This window comes from Zonotrichia leucophrys, chromosome 19 (genome assembly GCF_028769735.1).
Source record: "Zonotrichia leucophrys gambelii isolate GWCS_2022_RI chromosome 19, RI_Zleu_2.0, whole genome shotgun sequence".
Lineage (NCBI taxonomy): Eukaryota > Metazoa > Chordata > Aves > Passeriformes > Passerellidae > Zonotrichia > Zonotrichia leucophrys.
The window spans coordinates 1,565,142-1,589,607 of NC_088188.1; the positions used below are offsets into that span (position 1 = coordinate 1,565,142).

General features: G+C 47.2%; 1 protein-coding gene across 7 annotated transcripts in view; it reads right to left on the reverse strand.

Moving 5' to 3' along the window:
* AUTS2 (activator of transcription and developmental regulator AUTS2) overlaps nt 1–24,466 on the reverse strand; it is a 794,855-nt gene that overhangs the window by 9,137 nt on the left and 761,252 nt on the right. For 3 of the 7 annotated variants that reach the window (XM_064729513.1, XM_064729516.1, XM_064729519.1), the window contains 10 exons: nt 19,331–19,838; nt 17,697–17,950; nt 15,469–15,710; nt 15,016–15,060; nt 10,708–10,803; nt 9,366–9,437; nt 7,661–7,690; nt 6,114–6,185; nt 1,952–2,093; nt 1,364–1,441 (listed from right to left, as the gene is read on the reverse strand). In XM_064729513.1, the coding sequence (XP_064585583.1) occupies nt 1,364–1,441; nt 1,952–2,093; nt 6,114–6,185; nt 7,661–7,690; nt 9,366–9,437; nt 10,708–10,803; nt 15,016–15,060; nt 15,469–15,710; nt 17,697–17,950; nt 19,331–19,838 (1,539 nt within the window). The remainder of the gene's footprint in view (nt 1–1,363; nt 1,442–1,951; nt 2,094–6,113; nt 6,186–7,660; nt 7,691–9,365; nt 9,438–10,707; nt 10,804–15,015; nt 15,061–15,468; nt 15,711–17,696; nt 17,951–19,330; nt 19,839–24,466) is intronic. The other 4 variants (XM_064729518.1, XM_064729515.1, XM_064729514.1 and 1 more) reach the window with 3 other exon arrangements.

Here is a 24,466-nt window from a genome sequence, read left to right on the forward strand (position 1 = left end):
TTCCTCCTTAGAAGCTGGGAGGCCTCAGGAACAAAATGTAAACAATGGTTATCTGCTGCTGTGGAATGCAACAGGTGCATCTGGGATTGGTCTCATGTGGTTGTTTGTAATTAATGGCCAATCACAGTCAGCTGGCTCGGACAGAGAGTCTGAGCCACAAACATTTGTTATCATTCTTTGCTATTCTATTCTTAACTAGCCTTCTGATGAAATCCTTTATTCTTTTAGTATAGTTTTAATATAATATATATCATAAAATAATAAATCAAGCCTTGTAAAACATAAGAGTCAGATCCTCGTCTCTTCCCTCATCCTCAGACCCCTGTGAACACTGTCACAATGATGTTTCAATTGAAATCTGCAAACATCTCTGGTTTTACTTCCTTTTATTTCCTTCCTCAGGAAATGTCCCTTGCTAGTCAGGCTACCATTAACTCTGGCAACTGTGCTCCAAACACCTTCAGGCCATGTCTCCTAAACCAGAGCCAGGGTATAAATAAAATGTCCTGTTCCACTGATATGTCATGCTGGCCTGAGCATTCTGTGATTCCCTTGGTGTTTATTGCTCATACTACAGAAAAAACTAGTGTGGACTGAAAAATGCTGGAACAATTTTTTAGTTAATACATAGAGGAAACAGGAAAATCATATAAAGCAAATTCTCACTTTATTTTGGAGCAGTCTAACAATTTTGATGAAGTCACTTCTGGTAAATATCAGCACAGAGAAAAAGAAGCCCAAAGCCAGCATTTTCCATGGGCAGCAAAGAGCAGAATAATAAACCTGCATTGTCTGTTTGCTGTAACAGTCTGGTGACCCTCCCACATGCAAAATCAAATGCCAATGTAAAGTCTTGGTCTTGTATGCTCCCATAAGGAACAAATCACCTTATTATAAAAGCAGTAAGCTAGAAAGGAAATAACATCATCTGGTAACTTAGGCAGTTCTGGTTTAAGTAGGTATTCACCAATTTTCACTAACTGACACATGAAGCCAGATCACAAAATTTTAAAGCTATGTTTCCTATTCACTTTAATGGAAAAACAGATATCTAAGTAGGAGTTAGGAAAAGAAACATCTCTGTGATCTGAAGCCTTGCCCTTAAGGCATTTTTTGGACTGGTTCTAAGCATAACTCAAACAAAACCCAGCCAGCCCTGTCACTCTGCTCTTCTAGTGTTCAGAAGTATTTCAAAACACAGTCAGTGACACTTTCTGTGTATTTAGAACTTCTACCTGGTAAAGACTAAAACTAAACAGCTAAAATGTGCCATTTGTACAGGTTAGTGAGCAGAATGTTCAGTGTCTCCCCACAAGAGGTTTCATTTCTCAGTGGTCACTGTCTGAGCTGAGAGAGGACGTACCTAGGTGAGCAGCTGGGTTCAGGAAGTTGCTGTGGTGGGGTGGTGGGCCAAAAGGGGTTCCAGCTGGGTGCCCCCCACCTGCCAAAACAAAGCAAAAGGGGTCAATTCCCAGCAGAGGCTCAGAGAGGGACTCGTTGTGCTCTGGGCTGTCCCTTCTTTAACAGCTCATGTGAGCTGACATTGCTGTGCCCTGCATGGGGCTCACAGGGTCCTATGCAAAGAGCAGCTGCTTTTATAACAGAAATACCCAGTTAGAGGATAAGGGATGCAGGGGAATGAATGTTTCAGGTCAGAAACAAAAAGGAAATGCATGTGAAATACACCTTAGTTCCAACATCTGATCTCCACAATGCACCAGACATCACTCTGTGAGGAAATGTTCCTTCATTTACTACCTAGCAGTGTTCCAGCAGGTTGGGCTTTTTATAAAAGCATACAGAATAATTTTTAAATATTTATCAAATAGACTAATAGCCCCTGGCATGTCTTGCAGAGAGTTCATAAGCCAAAGCATATGGGAAATTCATGGCAAGGATCAGCATTTTAATGAGCAAGGAGCAAGAAGGGGATTTCACTTTCAGTACTCACTGGCTGTGGAGAAGAGAGTTGATGGCCGAGCCAGGTCATGGGGGTGGTGGATGGCTCCAAAAAGGCTGGGGCCTGGTGGCCTGCTCAGAAATTCTGGTTTCAGGCCAAAGTCCAGCTTGTGTGGGTCAGACTGCATCTGTTTCTGAAATGGAAAACAGGACTTGGAAGAGACTGTCTGAAAAGGCAACAGCAAAAGGCACTTCCAGAATGATGTGGGTAGAGCAGCTCATTCATACTGATGTTTTAATAAGAATATTGGATTTTGGGACCCCAAGCACAGGTTGTTTTCCTGGAAGGGAGATCTAAGGCAAAGAGGGAAAAGCTCAGGCTCCTGCATATTTCCTGCTAATTTCACCAGTGTTTTCACATATGCTCACAGCCACCCCTCCAGGATGTTCAGCACAGACATACAACAACAAACATAAAACTCTCTGAAGAGGCCTCAGACACTTGTTGAGCTGTAAGGACAGGTCTGTCCCACAACAATAAATGGGAATGTCAGCTTGGCCCTGGTCCCAGCTGGGCAGGGGACAGACATGGACACCAGAACCACTCATTTCCCAGGGAAAGCTGCCACCAAGAAATGCTGGATGCAAAGCACCCTCCAGTGCCCCTCAGCCTGAAGAGGGGCTGAAAGGACCCAGACTGCAGAGCAGGAAGTGGTTGAATCCCACTTTGACAGCACCCACTCCACTCAAAGTACTGCATGTCTTTATTTACATGTGTTCGAGTCAGCAGCCTCCCTCTTGTGAGGGGAATTTGCTGAGGCAGCTGCACTGTGAGTGATAAGTGGATGAAGGATGTGCTCTTCTTCGTGCCACATCCCCATTTCAGGGGTGCCCACTTCAGTAGTTTTATAGAATGAAGGAAGAAAACCAAACTCCCAATTACCTGTGCTGCCAGAACTCCCTAAATGCAGATTGCTGATTAATTGTGCAGGGCAGCTGAAAGGATTTATAAATGGGTAACAAGGAACCAGGAGATCTTACCAGTAGTTATGGAGCAGGCCACGCTTTATAAATCAGTATTTAATACTGTGCCAGCCCCAAGCACAGACTATTACAATGATATAAATATGCATATTAAAAAGTTATGATCAAATTAATGTGCGTGCCTCATAGCTGTTTTTCAAGTGCTAGAAACATGTCTGTGTAGTCATGAGAACAAAAAAAAAAAGAAAAAAGAAGGAAAACAAGAAAGAAAAAGGGAAACAAAGCATTATCTATGTCTGGAGATAATGGCCTGCAAGAATACTGAAATTGCCAAGTCAAGGTCAAGTCTTTTAAGGAAGTAACACTGAAGTGCTTTAATAGTTAAAAGGAGTTCAGAAAACACAAACGCCTCACTTGAAGCCTGTGTGCCAGATTTTTATGCTGTGAACTCTTTTTATTCTTTTTTAACAACCAGGTTATAAACCCTGACAGGCATTACTCAGAATAGCAAAAGCTGGCTGAAGCTTTAATTGCAGCCATATGAATGGTGCTGCTCTAAATAACGAACAAATCCCCTGTCTGAAGAGGAACAGCAATACCTTGGATGTGTTAAAAGATTTCTGAATGTGTTGGTTCACCTTAAAATAGTAGCAGGGAAATGGTCAGATTTCTTTTCTCCCCAGCTGCTGCTCAGGAGAGCAGCCCCTGGATGCCAATCCTTCCTAATGTATTTCCAGAAAATGTGTAACACCTGAGCGTGCTGCCCACAAAAATCAATGTAAATGTCTGCACTGCCCTTAGATCAGGCTGTAAGGCCCTTCCTAAAGGAGAGAGGCCCAATTATGGAGCATAAATCCTCTCCTGAGCAGTGGGCAGTGTAAGGAGGGTGTAAATGTGCTCTGTGCCCTGACTGCTGTGCAGCCCTGTTGAATCCCTGAGGTGTGCAGAGGTTACCCAGGTCTTGCAGCAGAGGCACAGGCAGCCAAACAGCATCCACAGCTGCATGCAATTTTTCCTGAGGTCAGGAAGGTTGTGTTTTAAAGCTTCCCATTGTGCCTGCTCCTTCAGTGCCTGCTGCTGCCCTCTGCAAGCAATTACTGGGCAGATCATTACTGGCAGCAGTCCTGTGGCACCGCATTCAAACTGGAAACCAGCCCTTTGATTCCCTGCTCTGTGCTCAGGCAGCACCTGCAGCTTGTGCAGAAGAAAAGGCACCTTCACAACCATGGCAGTGATAAGGAGAAGGAGAAATTGTCCTGTGTGAGCTTTTGGAAAGAGATTCACCTTTGTGGTCATGTCAGGAGGGGGACACAGTTCCTGTGTATCCAGGGACACCCAAACTCTCCTTACTGACCAGACACACTTCTCAATTATTCCTGAAAATATCATCATGCACAGCCTCAAAAACTCGTGCAACATCCTTTCATGTGCTTCTGGGCTTTATTCTTGCTGTTTTTTTAACATGCAAGGTGGAAAAGTATGAGGTAAAAGAAATGGCTGCATGAAAATGGCATTTACTGTGAGTTATAAATATACTGGTTTGACCTCTCTCTGAATATCAAATCAAGGAAGATTCAAAGGACACAGATAGCATGGGAATAATAATTTCATTTCAAGAAAATACCTTTTCAATAAAATAAAAAAAAAGGACATATAACTCTCTAGGTCTATAATCTTGTCTTTTTTGATAATGGGAAGATGAATGAAGATCACTAGCAGGGGAAACATAAGGAAGCAGAGAAGAGAGATATGTCTACTGCAGCAAATTAACCTGTCAACCTTGTTTAAAAGGGTTATTTTTAAACTCTATTAGCTGCAGGTTTTCATAGCTGTTCAACATCTTCATATTCTTATAGCACTACCCTACACAATTCAAGTGCACACACAGGCTGCAAAGTGCTAAGGATTCCCTGGTAATTTTAGTTTCTAACACAAGATATTGATTCCTGAAGTATGAGCAGTGAAGGACAGCAACCATTCCTGACTTACTGAAAAACTGTGGGAGCATCACAAGATCTTAAGGTGATGGGTACAGTGAAAATACCAAAAAGGGGAAGAAACTTTCCCAGAGTCCAGGTGCAATGGCAATTCAGTCAGAGCGAGAATGGAAAACTGCTCATGGCCTTCACCCTTGAAGTCTCAGAGCTTGAAAAATAACTAAGACAGGACTTCCATCCCTGACCTTCAGTGCAGTGAGGCAGTGTCTGATAACACAACATCCCTGGGAGGCTGTGCCAGCCTGGGCAGCCTGGGCACACCCAGGTGCCACCCTCCAGCCATGAGGGATGTGAAGGAAGGCTGAGGGGAGCCTGTGTATCCTGGTACAGCATCCTCGGGACAGGAGAGGCTTCCTGCACTTCCTGCACCCTCTCCTGCCCCTCAACATTAATAAGAGGAAATAGATACACATGGCAAGGGTCTCCACTTGATACATTTGTGTCCTCAGTGGGAAGGGAAGGGAAAAGGGAAGGGAAGGGAAGGGAAGGGAAGGGAAGGGAAGGGAAGGGAAGGGAAGGGAAGGGAAGGGAAGGGAAGGGAAGGGAAGGAAGGGAAGGAAGGGAAGGGAAGGGAAGGGAAGGAAGGGAAGGGAAGGGAAGGGAAGGGAAGGGAAGGGAAGGGAAGGGAAGGGAAGGGAGAAAGAGAGGGAAAGAGGGAGAGAGAAAAAGAGGAGAAAGAGAGGAGAGGAGAGGAGAGGAGAGGAGAGGAGAGGAGAGGAGAGGAGAGGAGAGGAGAGGAGAGGAGAGGAGAGGAGAGGAGAGGAGAGGAGAGGAGGGAGGGGAGGGGAGGGAGAGGGAGGGGAGGGAGGGGAGGGAGGGGAGGGGAGGGAGGGGAGGGGAGGGAGGAGAGAGAAGAGAGAGAGAGAAGAGAGAGAGAAGAGAAGAGAAGAGAAGAGAAGAGAAGAGAAGAGAAGAGAAGAGAAGAGAAGAGAAGAGAAGAGAAGAGAAGAGAAGAAGAGAAGCCAGCTTGTAGTTTACCTCCATTTCCTCCCTCCTAGCTACAGAGCTGGAGCTCTTACCCTGCTGTCCTGGCTCCAGCACATCCCAGACACTGCTGGGACTCTGCCTTCAGCTTTTCACCCAACCCTCAGAAAGGAGGCTTCTGCTCAAAGCTGTGTGTGTGCCTTTACCAAGGCAGTGGCCATGGCACAGAAGTGCCCAGGTGAGAGCCAGCCCTTCCTCTCTGAGCTCTGCTCTGTGCCCCCCACCCCAGTCAGGCTTCCCAGCACTGACCTTGACCTTCTGTTGGTGATGGTAGATCTGCCAGGCGATGTGAACGTGCATGGCACACCACTTGCCAGGTTTCTGGAAAAACAAGACATGAATCAGTAACTTTCAAAAACCTAAGATGCTTTATTCTATTTCTAGAAGAAAACAGACCCTGAGGCCTGTCTGGTTTGGTCTGGGGGATCCCCACACCAAAACAACTGAAAGCAAAGGGTTCCCTCTCCACCCTCCTGCAAAACCAGAACTGGAAAGACTTGTCCCTTGCTAGGGAATTTATCTGGCTACCCAGGAATCTCCAGCTGGACACACTCCTGTAATCCTCTGTTGCCACTGGCTGAGAGTGCAGCTTGTGCTGCTGAAAGCTGTGAGCTGTGTCCCTGAGAGCACTGCCCTGCACAGCTGGGCTGTTCACAGCTGCACACTCAGGTCATTTCCACAATTGGCAGTTCCACCAAAAGATGAAAATGGAAGTGGTTTAAAAGGTCACTCTGGTTTTCAAAATTCATCTGACTCCCTCATGTAATTGCTGGTCTGTCCCCCCAAGGTTTCAGCTCATAATTGTGCTGAAAACAATGGAGGTCACTCAATTCACCCTGTTTGGGGGGGTCTTTGCATCCTCCCTGTCCCTCCAAGTCACAGGGAGGAGAGAGGGAGGCAGGAACCAGAGCGCTTGTTAGCCCTCCTGTTGAGTTTGTACTCCATTTCCAGCACAGCTGGAAACTGTCTCAAAAAGACTCATTTGAGAGATACTTTCTTCAATTTTGTTACTTAGGGGTCTGCAGTTACCTACACAAGTAATGACTCCTGTAGAGTCAAAAATTATCACAGGAATTCAAGAGTCACCTTAAGCTACTTGTGAATTAAATGTTTCAGAAACTATGGTCTGTCTTCTAGCTCTAGCTGGGTATCAACCAATAATTAAATCATTAAAAAAACCCAAACTCTGTCTCACAGACATACTACCCTAAACTCAAGCCTTTTGCTAATTTGCAAAAACTTTGCTAGTGATTTAGTAAGTTCACTAAAGCAAAATCTAGACCTTTTTCTTGAATGTGCTGACAAATTAACAAAAACCCCTTTTGGATGAGTGGTGAACTGGATCTTTAGATACTTATTTTTAAAATATTTTGTGTTTGAAGGGGATTGTCTATCTACAGTGGACAGTGAGATACCTGGGGGGAACATATCAAACTGAGTAACACAGAAAACACATAGTAAAATCATAAAGCAAACTCCTTCATAGTGCAGAGAAATAACAGAGAATCACTGCCAGGATCTCTAGGATTTGCCTCAGGAAACCATGATGGAAGGATCAGCAATATTTAAGCTCAAGTATTCACGTGAGGGGTTGCATGAGAAGAGCAAAACTTCCAGCTGTGAAACTCTGCCTTGTCCTTGAGTGATCAGGAGCTGCAGGAGTGCCTGTGCTCTCCCCAAAACAGGGCAGAACTGCCCAGGTGACACTTGGCAGCTCTCATTGGGAATTACTCTGTGCTGCAACCTGGTGGGACTGAGCCAAGCTTGACAAACAGGAGCACAGGAAGATTTCTTACCCTCAACATGGGCCTGAACGGATCTGTCAACTGTGAAGAAGAAATGACAGCTTGGTTACACGCCTGTCACTCAAACAATTGCTCTAATTAACAAATCTGTATTGCTTCATTAAGAGACTAAATTAAAATGTTAGAATTTTACTTTCAAATGAAGCCCTTTTGGATAATAATTAGTCCTGAGCCTCCATCTCTGTGCTGTCCCCTCCCCCTGGCTGTGGCACCTGAGTGGTGATGGCAGCTCCAGCAGGCTCACACAGAGCTCTGGCCCCTGGCAGCAGCAGCAATTTGTTGATTTAATGCTGCAGAAATGGCTGGTTAACTGCACTGATGGAGGCACAGATCTGTCCTTTGGGCAAACTCCTGCTCTCATCTTTCAGAGCTCCTCAGTTCATGGCAAGGCTGGATAATGGACAGGGCTCAATCCCACAGAGGGGCTGGGATGCTGGGATGGGGTGTGAGCCATGCCCTGCACACCAGCACTGTGCCAGGGCTCAATCCCACAGAGGGGCTGGGATGGGGTGTGAGCCATGCCCTGCACACCAGCACTGTGCCACCCACCAGCCAAGGTCATGGCCTTGTGCCTCACTGCTGCCTGAGCTGCTCTCTGCCATAAATGGGCTTTGCCTTAATTATTAGCACACTGAAACAGTTGGTAAACAGGGCCCATATAAAAACCCAATTTTCTCATTTTTTATTTTTGATGTGGCCTGTTAGGGTTTTTTTTTGGAGTAGATTATTTTCTTATTCCCCTTTTTTTGCTCATATTTCATCAATAAATGCTGGGAAATAATTCAATTTATTGGGTACTGCTCATTTGTTTTGGATTTTCTGTTTTGAAATGCAATACTAAGGGAGATTTATAGGTGCAGAAGGTACTTAGCAGACGCAGTGATGGCACAATGCATCATCTTGAAATAATCGAAACTCACTCCCAGTTGAAAGGGAACATAAAGCTAAATGACTTCCTGATGGGAGGTTCTGGTTATCTCTGCACTTAGACAAACAAACAGAAATGTGGTTCCTCTTGGTGTAAAGCTCAGCCTCAGCTCCACTGCTCAGCAACCCAAAGTACTGGAACTCAGCCCAACACAAAGACAGCAGCTCTGGAGGTTCAGCCGTGCCCCAACTCAGAATTTTAGGGAGAGCTCCTCAGTGCTTTTGTCTGAGAGTTCTGCTAAAAATATTTGAGTGTGAAGTTCCTCATGGAAATAATGGCCATCAATTCAAACACACCAACAACCCCTGGGCAGAGGGACAAAGTGCTGAGGCAATAAATGCTGCTCACATCCTCTGGAACTCAGAAATCCAGAGGCACCAAGTGATCAATAAAGTGCATCCGTATTTCACTGGGGCAATCAATGCTACAGTAACCCAGGGAATAGCTGTCATTACCCACATTAAAAACAATTACAGAGTGCAAACACAAATCTTGGGGAGGTTTGTACATTTTCTACACTGAGTTGGACTTTTATGCCTTTACCCCTGAGTCTGGGGAGAGAGCTGCCAGCAAGGACAGAGCTCTGCCATTGCACAGGGGTGTTTTAAATGATCCCACAGAATTTCTGCAGCCCTCCCTGATGAAACAGCTCAGACAGCTTTGGTTTAAAGGGTGTTAATTTGGACTTTCTCAAGATGGCAGCTCTAGCATTCAAAGTTTTCAAGAGGAACAGATTTACTTGAGAAAAAGAAAACAGTTTTTACAGACCCGTGGATCCTTCTGTAGAAGGGTATGTGGGACCGTTCCAGGTCTGGCTGCAACATCAATAGGATTGGAAGTCTGGAAATTCCACAAGGAGAGACAACATTAATGAGCTGCACCCCAGTAACAATGCCTACAAGCAACAGAATGTGCAAAACAATAGTTCTTTATCATTACATTGTCTAAACAATGGAGATAAACTTTTTATAAAGGAAAGGAGAACCATTATAATCCACTCAGTAATATGAGTGTTATCATCTCCATATCCACACTTTGATTATCCACCAACTTCCCATTAGTTTAATCAAAACCACTGAGGGAACAGTGACTGTTTAAACTGGAAAATCTTCTAATATGAAAAACCTGATTAGGAACACATTTATGACACAGCATCAAAAGCAGCATGTGGAGGACCCAGCCCTGCTCTGCTGATTATCAGGGATGCACTCAGCACACAGAGCAACACTGCACCAGGACCTCCACTCCATCCACAGGGACTGCCACAATATGGGCATCAGGAAAACATCCACTTGGAAAAAATTAAAGCCCTTCCCATTATTTGAATGTTAATAGTCAGTTAATAAAATGCAGTTTTGTGGGGGGGAAAAAACCCAAACAAAAAAAAAAAAAAAAACCCAATCCCCCCTACATTTAGACAGAGCTTGTTCCTATGTCAAAATGAAGAAAATAGAAATCAGCTCCAGCATAACTGACAATTAAGTAAGAGAGTTGTTAACAGTCTGATTACCATACAGACAAGAATCTCACTAATGAACTCCAATTTACATATTCAGTCATTAGAGTGGATGGGCCAATTTAAGGAAGAAGGTGTCTCCCATGCAGAAATTCCACTCCTGATTTCAGTCTAGCTGCAAAGACTACAGACTGACTTCTTCTCACTGATAAATAAAGAGTGACTCCATAAAAACAAAGGAGAAAAGCCCTGAACTCGCCACATTTCTCTCCCCCAGTTATCACCCATGAGCAGAGCCAAATCAGTGCTCTGCACTGTGCTGGAGCTGGGAGGTAATTATGGAAATGAGTAAACAAGAATGAGCACCATTTCTTAAAATCCTGATTATTACATGACCTTTCATTAATGCACACTATCTCAGAACTAATTATATTGCTTCTAAAGTTAACCATGCCTTTATATAAATAATTAAAAAGAAATGTTTGTAGATGTATCTGAACCTAATGTGAAATAACTTCTCTTTGTGGTAAATCTGGAAAGAAAGAATTGTCCCCTGTGGAATGAAGCTGTAAATCAGAGCTCAGCCCCTCCAGGATGTGACTCCCTGCTAAGCCCAGCCCTGCCCTGAGCAGTGCCAGGTAATTCCTGCCTTACCTTGGGTTGGAAAGCTCCTTGCAGCGAGCCAAAGGGGCCGGTGGGAGGGATCATGGGAGGAATACCTGATACAGCTGGAGGATAGGAGTGAAACAGCTGCAACAGAAAGAGAGGAACATCAACACTGGGTCACCAGCAGCACAGGCAGCTGAGGAGGACACAGAGAGCATTCCTGCAGAATAGTAGGAAAATGTTACATGGAGAAAACTGAGAAGCATTGAAGTGATCTCATTGCAACAATGTTAGTTAAAGCAGTCGATGGGATGTTCACAGATGTCATGAGGTTTAGAGCTTAAAAGCAGTTCCAACATCAGACAGCCAGCAACCTGTACCTGCCTCGGGCCAGCACAGCATAAGGGAGACATTTGTTCCTCAATTATTAATTTTTAATTTTTAAATTGGAGAGACGTTTTAAATGGTTTCAGTCTGTGACTTTTTTCAAGAGAAAAGGAAGAATCCTGAGCAGAATGAGGCTCAGAAATCTCCTGTTTAAGTGGAAAAAACCCTTACGAGTTCTAGGATATTGTATCATTAAAACTCCATTAGTAGGTTGGGATTTTAATGGTATCTGTAGGAAATGAGGAAAATATGCACAATTCTTACTTCATTAGTCTGTCTGAGAGGATATCCTGCCACATCTAATATTAGCAGACAGACAATCTGATTTGTTAAAGATTAGTATTTAAACAAAATGTTAAGGCAGACCCTCCCAGAAATGGATGGGAGTTTTTTATAAAGAGAATGCTCAGCACAAAAATGTGCCCACCTCCACTGACCTCCCTGAGCCCAGGGCTCTGTTCTAAGGGAATTTGGGAACAAATGAGATGCTGCTCTGTGCTAATGCAGACAAGGGAAACAAGCAGATAAATTAAACAAATAAATTGTTCCCTGTGAGGGTGGGCAGGCCCCGTGCCCAGAGCAGCTGTGGCTGCCCCTGGATCCCTGGCAGTGCCCAAGGCCAGGCTGGACAGGGCTGGGAGCAGCCTGGGACAGAGGAAGGTGTCCCTGCCATGGCAGGGGTGGAAGAGATGATTTTTAACATCCCTTCCAGCCCAACCCACTCTGTGATTCCATGATAAACCATCACATCCCAATCTGCCTCTGTCTCTGTGCTCTGCTGGTGAACCTTTGGCTCTTGTTGTGACAAAAAACTCTCTCAGTTCCATGGAAATGCTGCTAGCACACACCAAACTGCTTCCTCATGGGAGTCAGGGATTCAAAACATCACACTCCAAACCCATTCTTGGTGGGAAACCTCTGGATCTCAGAGGGGATCTAGGAACGGATGGATCTAGGAGGGGATGGGTTTAGGAAGGGATGGATCTAGGAAGAGATGGATCTCAGAGGAGATGGATCTAGGAAGGGATGGATCTCAAAGGAGATGATCTAGGAAGGGATGGATCTCAAAGGAGATGGATGTAGGAAAGGATGGATCTAGGAGGGGATGGATCTAGAAGGAGATGGCTCTTGGAGGGATGGATCTAAGAGAGGATCCAGCTCCACTGGAATTGCCACCCCAAAACCTAACAGGGCTCTCTGGCTGAGACCAATTCCCCTCAGACCACGGCTGAGCAAAGTCAAACTACTGTGTGCTACTTTTAAGATCAAAATAAATGAGTTAATGGCCAATTGAACAGAAGCAGGACTGGGCAAAGTCAAAGACTGGACATGAGGGGTGGGAAAACACTGAGCAAATCCCATCCCAGAGTCAAACAGCACCACAAAGTTGTGATGGATTTGGATATGCCAGGCATACACTTGTGCTTCTCTTCATAATTTTTCCTTCCACTAGCTTATCTTGCCATGCCATTTATCCATATTGTATTTACTGAAAGCTGAGAAAACATTTCAGAGGTATCAGAAGATTTTCTCAGTTTAAAAGGCTGGTATTGAGCCTCTGTTCCTGTTGCTGCTGTTGTTTTTAATTCTATTTAATTTGGACCTGCTCCATCCAATGGTGCAGAAAACATTTTGAGATTAGTTGATACTGAACTGTAGACATTTGAGAAACCATTAAGACACATTTGTCCTCATTTACAATAACTTTTAATGAGTAAAATGTGCTTGAAATTCTCCAGTGTCTTCTATCTTTAATTCTCTGTGTAATGGACTAATTCTAAGTGATGGCAAAAGATGTAATACTTCATATTCTATTGGCTATGACTAATAGTAAGGAATTCTTTCCTCAGTTCTATAACAAGTGGTAAGTTAATTAAATGTGACCTTTCCTCAAGGTCAGAATTATTAATAAAATATAAATAGTTTATCTCTATGATTAATTTGTATCAGTTAAATTCCTCCAGCTTTCAGAATTCACATTTCACAGTCAAATGCTTCCTTCTTCCCAAGAATTCCTTCTCTTTTGAGCAGCAGTTTTCCCTTCTAGTTTTCCCTGGGGAAACATGCAGTGACCACCTTGGCCAGGTGGATGTGATGCTAAACTAGACCTGGCAGCAGCTGCAGGTGAAAGCAAAGCCTCACTGTGCTAAAAGAGAAGAAATAACACTGATTTAAAACTCAACATTAGCTTCGATGTGAGCTGCACTGCTTGTTCTAAAGTAGATGGATTTTAAGTCCCAAACAGACCCTGTTGCACAAAGTTCACCCACACTCAGCTTTAAGGGATCTGAGCTCCAGGTGTGGATCTACAGTGGGAGCTCTTGTCCCTAGGACAGCTCTGTGGAAGTGCCACATTCTGACAGTGTTTGTATTTCTCCTGCCCTGTGGGTGAGCCCTCAGCCCAGCTAAGGGACAGCTCCCATTCCCTGTGCCCTGACCTGTCCCAGGGGAGGGACCAGGGGACACCCAGCTGGGCTGGCTGGGGTCACAGACAGGCTGTTGCCCCAGTGCAGACACCATGGAATCCCCTGGGAGCAGCTGTCCCACAGTGGCCCCAGGGCAGCCCCTTCCCAAGGACAAACCTCTCCCCAGGGAAGGCAGGAGAGCCCAGGTCCCTGCCTTGCCCCAGCACAGCTCCCTGGCTAAGGGAGCACAGCATGGAGCTCTCCTGACCTTACAGGGGTGAGGCCATAACCTTTGCAATCCAGGTAGCTCCCAGATTTCTGAGATTATTTGACTGAATGTGAACAGCAGATACAGCTGGAGACTTCTGCAATGCTTCCTATCCTACACTGCCAACTTCTGTGCTTGATTTGTCTAAAATCCATGCACTCTCTCCCTATTCTGTGTTCCTGCTGAGATCCACAGGCCCCACTGATGACAATCTCCTGAAGCCATGTGAAGCTCAGCAAATCAGAGTGCAATGAACACTGGTGCAGGTGAGCAGCAGTGCCCTTTGCCCAATGTCTGCCCAGTGTTCCTGGAGCTGTGAGCCTGCAAACACGGAGTCCCAGCTCCTCAAATCAGGTGCCAGACATGGACAGGACTGCTCAGGGGCAGGACAGGCTGTGAGCAGGGGCTGTGTTTAATCCAGACATTGCCTTAACCAGTTTTTTTTGCCCAGTTCCACTTCTAAGCAAAACCAACACATAAAGCCAAATGCTCTGCAGATTTCTGAGTGCTGATGCAGTACTCCTTCTCTCATCAAAATATTGCTCTTGGATTAAGAAACTCTTGCCAGACACCTGCCTCTGCCAATAGGATGAAGAAAATACAACCCAGGGTTCAACAGCAAACCAATCAGTGGATTCAACCCTTAGCAGCAGAAGGGTTTACATATAACTGGAATTTGAAAAATCAGTTCATCTCAATAAGTAACATTTTTGGTAGCTTAGGTAAACACTTCTAGTGCATAGCTGGATTCATGTTGCTGTCATCCCACAGAGCTTTCAAAACATAACAAGCCCAGTGGATCAGATGAGCCTTTGAAATCTGAATAAGATGACAGGTTTTCAGATTTTATCAAACAAAATATGATAGATTGGGAAAACTATTAGATTATCTATCCCTGAAGGATTTGTCTGATAGTTTGTCAGTTCATTTTAAGTTCCTTAGCAAAAATATCAGCCCAAGGGTTTGTGGCACAACTGAAACACCGTGATGGAATCACTGCTTTCTCCTGAACCATGGAACAGTCAGCCCTTCTGTCTCATCTTTTCACATCAAACCTGGATCCAAATGGTGTGTGAGCAAGAGATCTTTTGATTGGAAAAGCTGATACTGCATCTTTATCAGAAACAAGCACCACGAATGCAAGCCTTCAAAAGCCAAAGCAACCAAGGACGGTAATGGTAAATCCTGGAGTGATGATTAGGGAGAGATTTGACACTGTGCCATTGATTGAGTGGTGATCCCAACCCACCACAGAAAAGCAGTGAAGTCAGTTGGAAACAGAGCAATAAAACTCACACTGTGACGGTAGAAGGGGTCAACTTTTGTAGGATATTTGTCAAACTGCAAAGGGATCAAAGCACAAACTAGTTACTTTATATTTCCTTGCTTTACTTCTGTTGGCAAAATAGAAGACAACTTCTCTATTATTTGGCAACCAACAGAGAGGAAAAAATACGCAGAAAATTAGTTTCCAATGAAACTGTTTGGGATTTTTGCTGTCTTCAAATCAGGATCTTTTGGGACAGGACAAAGGAGGAGGCCCCAGAGCAAACACTCCAAGCAGGACTGGCCAGAGCCTCGTCCCTCAGTCCTGTGCTGCCACCTGAACCTCACACTGTGACAGAGGGACAGCCCTGCCTCTCCTGCCCAGACACCCCTGGGCAGCACAGGAGCCCTTCCCCACAACCTGGCAAATTCTCCACAATACTTTTGTAACAAAGAATAGAGTTGTGCTCTACTTATCCTCACATTTCTGCCTGGGGTACGCACCATGGGCGGTGCTGGCGTCGGCATGATGGCAGTGGGAGGGATGGCGTGGGGGAAGGGCGTGAAGGTGTGCTGGTGGGTGTGTTGGTGTGTGTGCTGGTGCTGGTGCTGGTGCTGGTGGAACTCTGTCCTCAGGTAGGGCGGCGGGCCCAGCGAGGCGCCGCGGTCGGCGCTCTGCGAGGCCAGGAACCGCGTGTTCAGCTCCTGCCGCAGGAGGTCTTGCTCTGAAACACAGAAGCACAGAGGGACAGAGTTCATGGGCTTGGAAATGACTTGGAGATCACAGAGTCCAGCCTGGGACCCAACAGCAGCCTGGCACCCAGACTGACCGGTCTGGCCTTTTGTCTCTGCCCAGTCACGCGTAGGTGGCCTTGGGACAACCCGCGCTCCAAAGGACTCTTCAGATTTTTCGGTCTTCAATATTGTTTATTATCCCTTATCTACAAAGTTTTCTCCCAGCCTGACAGAGGTCTGACCAGCAAGGCAGCCAAGGGCACACTGACCTCCCACTGGGCGGTCGTCTATTTTTATACTAAAAACTATGTACAATATATTTACCTTTACCTTCCAATACCTTTTACCCATACTAACAAGTGCACATTTAACATGAACCAATCCCAAAGTGCCAACATCACCACAGAAAATGGATGACAAGAAGAAGAAAGAAGAAGGACAAGCACACCCTAATTCCTCCATCTTGTCTCCTTAACCCCCCTGTACCAAAATCCCAAAACCTGTATTTTCACCCTGTGGATAATTAATTCTTACACCTCTTATCCCCAAGTGATTCTCTTATCCTCATACAGGTGGCACATCCCGTGCAGGGTCAAAATCCAACCACCAAGCACTTCTGGCAGCATTCCAGGATTTCCGAGCCTCCCAAGGGTTGTCTCGGCAACTCTGGACATCCAGAGCGATGTGCTGAGTTCCCACACCAGACCATGGCACTGAGTGCCACATCCAGTCCTTTTATAACACCTCCAGGAACAGAGACTCCACCACCTCCCTGGGCAGCCCATTCCAATGCCCAGTCACCCTTTCTGTGAAGATTTTTTCCCTAATGTCCAGCCTAAACTTCCCCTGGTGCAGCTGAAGGCTGGGTCTCTCATCCCGCTGCTGTTCCCTGGGAGCAGAGCCTGACCCCCCTGGCTGCACCCTCCTGTCAGGGCCTTGCAGAGAGTGATGGGGTCTGCCCTGAGCCTCCTCCTCTCCAGGATAAACAACCCCAGCTCCCTCACAGGACTTGTGCTCCAGACCCCTCACCAGCCTTGCTGCCCCTCTCTGGACATGCTCCAGCCCCTCCATGTTCTTCCTAAATTGGGGAGCCCAAATTGGACACAGCACTCCAGGTGTGGCCTCACCAGTGCTGAGTGCAGGGGGAAACAAACAATAAAACAATAAAACAACTCCCCCAAGCTTTTTCAGGCCTTGTGCCACTTCCTTTGCTGTCTGTGGATAATCATGACACAGTACAGGGTAAAAAAGCCCCCTCAGGTCTTCCTTCAGATCCCAAGGCCTGAGACATTACAAAGTTTCCATTTCCCCTCTCACCAAGCCTGTTTTCCCATTTCTCTGAGCATTTATGGGACACAGACACAGTCCTGAATAGGTGAGGGTGGATGAGCAAGCTGGAGGGAGCAAACAAGTGGCTGCTGCTCACAGGAGCATCCTGATGCATGGACACAAAATGACACTACACAAATGCTCCATTTTCTTCCCCTCAGTGACCTGGTTAGGCCCTGGCACAGGGTGCCCAGAGCAGCTGGGGCTGCCCCTGGATCCCTGGCAGTGCCCAAGGCCAGGCTGGACAGGGCTGGGAGCACCTGGGACAGTGGGAGGTGTCCCTGCCATGGCAGGGGTGGCACTGGATGGGCTTTGAGGTCCACCCAACCCAAACCAGTCTGAACACACCTGAGCCCAGCACTGCATGAAGACCTTTGCTGTGGGGGGTACAGATTCTGTGTGGGCACCTCCTGAACTGAGCTGTGATTTCACTGTGGATTGAACAAAACAAACCTGGGAGAACCACAGCCTTCCCAAAGCAGTCCCTGCCAGGGCAGAGGGCAAGTCCCTGGCTGTGCCTGGGTGTCTGCTTGGCATTGCCATCACTGTGTTCACAGTCAGTACAGCCTCTCCCCACCACAAGGCCCAAACCCCAGATTTGGTTATTCTGACCAAACCCAGAGCTGAGCATCCCTCACGGCTCTCACCTGAGTAAGTGCTCCCAGCTGGGTGTCCTGGAACCTGCAGCGTCCCTGAGGTCAGCGGGGGTGGCGGGGGCAGAGCCGTGGGAGGGGCAAACATATTGGGGTGGTGTGGGTGTGCGGGGGGCTGCAGGGCCGGGGGGAAGCTGTGCAGGGGGCTGGGGCTGGCCAGGGACAGCGGGAACGGCGACGCCGACGGGTGGTGCGAGATGTGCGGGGGAGGCGCCTGGCTCTTGGCGGGGGTGCTGCTCCTGCTGCTGCTGTAACGAGAGGAGGGGCTGTCAGGGCACAGAACAGCCCCACACACACACACCACACAACCTCAGCACGCCAAACACAGTGTTACAAAGCCCAGTTACCATTTCCAGTCCTACCCCTTCTCCAACACCTGTTCGGGTATCTTTTACTTCCTGTGGTCCCCACACACCTGAGCCGTGCTCTCCTGTGCTGTATTGTCCCACAACAGCACAAAGGAGTAATCAGCCCTGGGCATTCATGACTTAATTATCAGGTCCTTTCTACATGACTGCTCCTGGTTCATGCTTTCAGGCAAATGAAGCTCAAAATCACTGCATTAATAAAAGTTTAATTTTTTTTAAAGTGAATTACTAAGATGAAAGACTGCAGAAAATGTTCAGAAGGCAACAACAGATTTGTACTTATTGTACAGGTAATGTCCCTCTCTACCTCACAATAAAATGAGATAAGCTGAGTCAACAAAAGAAGTATTTGTGATTACACTGGCTGCAAATTTTCAGGTTTCATTTCCTACTAATGAGTATTTAAAATACATTCATGGAAGGCTTAATTCTCCTTGTCTTTATTTCAAGTAACAACATGCTTCTACTGCAGTGACTTTTAAAGACAAGCAATACCAGCTTGGTTAAAAATAAATCCAGGTCTTAAACACCTCCCAGTCTTTAGTCAAAGCATGAAGCAACCACAGCACTACTTCCCCAGGTCTTGAAGGTCACACCTGCCTGCTGGGAGCTCGACTTGGAGAATGGCAACCCAGCTTAGAGCAGGGGAAATCTGAGATCCCTGACTCAGGGGAACATCACCGGTTCCTGTGCACATGGTGTTTAATCTCACTGCTCATCTCTGTTATCCACAGATAAAAGGTGAGGCTGATATCACCGTGGACAGGTGAGAGAGAAACACTGAAGCCTGCAAGGTGTCAGCAGTGCAGGAAAACACGGAGCTGGGAAGTGCCTGGTGTGTGACTGCTGGTGCTGGGCTGTCACCAGCTGCACCTCGATCAAGGGCTCCTGGGTTCCCTGCCCTTGGCAGCGCTTGGAGAAAACAGATATTTACAGGGATGGGAGGGCAGAACTGTCAGCCTTCAGAGAGCAGCCCAGTGCAGGAACTGGGCTTTTCTTCCCCTCATCTACATACACTGTGTAGAATTCCCTCCAAAAACCCAAGTATGGCAGGGAAAAAAATCCAAAGCAAATGAACTTAAAATACCAGTTTATGGGATCACCGGGTCACAGAGAGATCCTGGCTCATCTCAGGGGATGAACAGAGGTTAAATGCACCAAGTGCCCTGTATTTCCCAGGGATGGGATGGGATGTCCCTTCTTTATCCAATTCCCCTCCAAGCTCAGCCCAGCACCCCAGACCCCTCTCTGTGCACCTACCTTAAGCTGTTGAGGCTCAAGCTGCTGCTGTTGTAGGCAGAGAGCGGCTGCGAGAGGCTCTGGGGATGGGGCTGCACGGCGGGCAGGGCCGGGTGCGCCGGGGGCAGCGGCGACTGCGGCCGCGGGGGGTGCGGGCCGGCCGGGGGCGGGCCGGAGGGCTGGCCGGAGTGCTGGCCGCAGGGCTGGCCGGAGTGCTGGCCGGCAGGAGGGCGGCCGGGCTCCTCGGGGGCCGGGGGCACCGGCACGGCCGGGGCGGGCGCTGGGGCCGGAGCCTCGGGGCGTGAGGCGAGCGCGGGGCTGGGGCAGCGGCCCTCGGCAGGCGGCTCCAGCGGCGGCGGCGTCACCTGAGGACGGGGGTCTTTAGGCACCACAGGCTCAAGTATTGGGTCTTTGCTGCTGTCCTGGCTCTTCTCTTGGCTCCTTTCTAGTCCTGATATTTTGGGGACAGCTGGGCCCCTAGCACCAGAGTCGTCATTGTCAGCAAGTGCGCCAACTCCCACCTCTTTATCTGCAACAACAAGAACAGAGAGAGAAAATGGTTAAACGTGACACAGACAGGCCAGTCCAAAGCCACTGCTGGGCCACTCACACTCCGAGTGGGCAGCTCCATTTAGTTTCCATCAAGAACCATCCAGGTGAACGTGAAACTGAATCAAATCTACCTGCCCCAGTAACTCTCCTCAAAATAAAACACATGGCAGAGAAGACAGACCCTGTTTAGCGCTGCTGTTCTCCATGGTTGTTACTCATCATCACTCCCTCACTGAGGGAACAAGCTGAGGGAACTGACCCTCTGAGGGAGCCACCACCACAGGAGCTCCGTGCTTCTCACTGAATGGTTAACGTTGGAAAATATTCACCAAGTTCAATCCCTCACTTTGTTCACCACTAAATCATGTCCTCAAGTACCACATCCACATGTTTTTTGAACACTTCCGTGGTTGTTGACTGCACCACTGCCCTGGGCAGCCGTGCCAGTGCTGAGCCCCCTTCCCATGGGGGAATTCCTGCTGCTGTCCCCCCTGAGCTGCCCTGGCCCAGCCTGAGGCCGTTCCCTCTGCTCCTGTCCCTGTTCCCTGGAGCACAGCACAGCAACCCCCGGCTGTCCCCTCCTGGCAGGAGCTGTGCAGAGCCACAAGGGCCCCCTGAGCCTCCTTTGCTCCAGGCTGAGCCCCTGCCCAGCTCCCTCAGCCCCTCCTGGGGCTCCAGGCCCTTCCCCATGATACAAGATCTGAACTTTAGAACACACACTAGCAGCAGCCCAGGCTTTTTTGGTTGGGCTGATCATGGAGTGACTTACTTCTATTTCCCAACTCTTGAATAATAATGAATACAATTTTAACATCTGTACATAAGAGTTTTGCTGACTGGGGCTCCACAGCAATTTCCTGTTGGAACTGCTCCCCAAACCTTCTGCCAGTGTGGATCTGATCCATGGCACCCCTTGGAACAAATCCAGGGGAATGTTGCTGACCCAAGATTGGGAAAGGTGCTGCCTTGCAGGTGGGGGATCAGGAACCCTTTTAGGGCCATATTGCACAACAGTGGAACAGCTGACTTAAACCTGAACTAGCAACCACAGAAACATAGCCCAAAGGAAACATGCAAGGTTTGAAGTGGCTTGGGACAAGCTAAGAATTTAAAAAGTGTCCAGTGTTCTAAATAGCCCTAAGAAAAGACAACTTTACTTCTGCTTCTGCCAATTTTAAGGGGGAAAATTACTAAATGCAAAATGAAAGAACACCCATTCAGAGAAAATTGTTGACAGCTCCTTTGTGCAAATCCTGAAGTAAAGGAGTGAAAATCAGAGGATGAGGAGTGAACTCTGCCAGCCCATGGCTTGGGCATATGTTTGCCAACCATCACATCCGTGGGGGCAGCCTGGCAGCCATGTGTCACAAACATGGCATCATTTGAGTTTAATTTCATTAACATATCAAAACCAAACCACACCAGGACTCACTCACTAAATGTTTTACAGACCCAGTGCAAGGGTGAAAAGCTTGGTAAAGCAGAGGATTTTCGTAGGTTGGTAGACAGGAGGTGAGGAAAAAGGAGACAAATGGAGGCAAAAGGGAGGTAAAGAGGAGGAAAAGGAAGCAAGAAAGAGGGCTTCTTTTATGAGGACCTTCTTTATTCACTCCTGGAATACCTGTAACAGGCAGAGAGGCTCCTCCATCAACTTGGATGGGATGATTATGAGGGAAAGAGTGGAACTCCAGAGGGGTAAAAACAATTACTCTGCCATATGCCCAAGGTCTATGTCACTGCAATAAACTGCAGGTTCTAGGTAAAGGAAACTTTGCTTGCATTAACTCTTTGGATCAATCCTCTTTGATCAAACATTATTACAAGTGTGTGATCCACACATCTGTCAAGGCAGGCTCCCCAGGAGGAGAGAAATGAGCAACAGTTTGTTCAGGAATAGGTGGATCTATGTTCCCAGTCCTTACAGCTGCAGGAGTTACAAGTTTTTGGGTTTGTTGGGTTTTTTTACACAATGGCTGTTCCCAGTCCTTACGGCTGTAGAAGTTACAAGTTTTTGGGTTCATTGGGGTTTTTACACAATGGCTTTGAGGACTCAGGCTTGTCACCAGCAATGCCCCAGAACATGGCTCTAGCAGGTGGTCTGGAAATCCTGCAGAGGTGATACTTCCAAACCTACAGGGATCACCTTGATCTTAGTGCATTCATTAAATCCTTTCTTTCCTTTAGCCTCTCTCATGTGTCACATTTATTCAGAACAGCTCAGAGCTGGGATCTGCTCCTCCTCCCCAGGAGAGAAGGGCTGGGGATGCCTCTGTCCCCTGGGTGTTCCCTGCTGCTGCTGCTCACATCCCCAGTGCCCAGCCCTGAGTGCCATCCTGTGAGTCTGCCCTGGGGAGATGCTGCCTGCAGTAATATAAATGTTATTCCCACTCTCCCAGCAGCCATGCCGTGGGTTCTGCCTCTCCTGTGTGACACCAGTGCACCCACACTGTGCCCCAGCCCAGCTGTGCATGAGTCCCAGCACACACAGCAGGTTATCCCTGCTGATAACCATGATGGATAAATCAGAACCAATTCTCCAGCCCACTGCATTTATTTGGAGAGTTGAAATCCCCCCTCGCTGATAAACGCCACCAATCACAGGTTCCATAAGGAGGGCTCCAGGCCTCATCAACAGCACTTCAAGGTCACACAGACAAGATTGCTCTTTTCCTACCCTGACTGCCTCAGTGCAAAAACTCTGGGGGAAAAACCCCTTAATGTCACTATGACACAGACAACCCAACTTTCTGAGGCTGTTTATCATCAGAGGAATTCATCTCCACCCAACAGCTAAGCAAGCACCAAGCTAACTTTATTTGCTGGCTGTCTCCACACTCTGCTTTGGATAAACTGGAATTACTACACTGGGATTCAGAAGGGCAGTGACTGTGATGCAACTTCCGTGCTGATACAGGCTCCCCTTTTTCCACTGGGTTGATACTGCATCCATCAACAGCCAGTCTTCCACTAAAAATGGAACAAAGCCAGAATTTGATGCTGAGAACTGAGAAACATTGGCATTTCCCAGACAGGAAATGCAGCTTTCACTGTCTTCCATTCCTGTGCCCTTTGATGTGCCTTCAATCTCAAATTCCTCTGTTTTTCACTCTAACACACAGAACTCCAGAGCCCTCCACATGACCCTGCTGTGTATGAGACTATCATCACACCAGGGAGCAGCCAAGGCCACCCTGGGGACACCTGTAGGTAACCCAGGTGACCCAGAGAGACTCAGCAAACACTTCCCTCTGGAGACATGGATTTGTATAATAAATACAGGCAATATGCAGCTTTCCATCACTTCTCTCTTTCTAATGTGCAAATCACTAAAATCTGACCCACACTTTGTGTTCTGGCTCCTGTGTCCCACCTGTGTGGTCCCAAAGAGGCCAAGGCTGGCCAGAGGTGGAACATCACAGCCACAGGAACAGCCCAGCTGCTCTCCACTGACAAAATTCCCTGTTGGAATTTGCCAGATGTGACATTCCCAGAGAATCATCAATTCAGAACCCCCTCATTGTGCCTGGCCAAGGTGTCTGCAGATGGGTCCAGGAGCACCAAAGAGCACAGGAGGTGCCAAGAGCCAGCACAGGATGTGCCATGGCCACCCCATCCTGGCCAGTCCCCAGTGCCCTGGGCAGCAGCCCTGGCCCTGAGGAATGAAATCCCCTCAGGGACACCACTGCAGGACCATGTCAAACTCACAGTGGCCAAACTTTTATCCCAAACTTAAAATCATCCAACTTTTCTGTGTCCAGGTCTGGATGCCATCCAGAAACAAGGCTGTATCATACCCTGTGTCACTCCTCCTCCTGCCTGCATCCAGATTCAGCCTCCATGTCTGGCCTCAGGCAACTTCAGAGATCAACTCAGAACCAGCACTAAATTTTCCACTTTCCTGAGATGAAAGTTTAGGATTAAGTTCAAAGACGTTACTGCACAAGTGGGAAAATGATAGGAGTTTTGTGTTCTGCAGCATTATCTTTGTGACTACCAAATAAATATTTTATTCAATAATTTAATTTTAAAATAGTATTATTTTGGTAAGTTGATTAATTTGGTAAGTTGAACTCTGGACAACACTGTATCTGCCTAACTCAATTTTTCTCCAAACTTCTTAATATAAGATAAAAACCCAGATCTTTCAAACCCATTTTCTCCAGCTTTACCATGGATAAGTGAGGAGCTGGTACAAACTGTCACAACCCATACAAACCCCCAGGACACCTCTGGAGTCCTGGAATGCATCTACCCCACAGCCCACCAGCTCTTTACAAGCACTTTACAAGGCTTGAAATAATTAATGAGATTGCAGCCCTGATTGTCCATTTCATATTGATGAGACGTTGGTCAGGGCAGTATCTGATGGGGAAGGCAGGTGCCAGGAGCTGTTCCTGCCACAGGGAGGAGGCTGTGGCTGCAGCAGCCAGCACACATCAAACAGGCCCCAGAGCAGCTCAGCTGTTGTACTGGATACACATAATTTGCTAAAAACAATTTCTCATTTTTAGCACACAGTCATCTTTCATCCTAATTTCCAAGGACACTAACAAAGCATTTGATTATGCAAATGAAGAACATGCCTTCGAAAGCACAGCTCCTTGC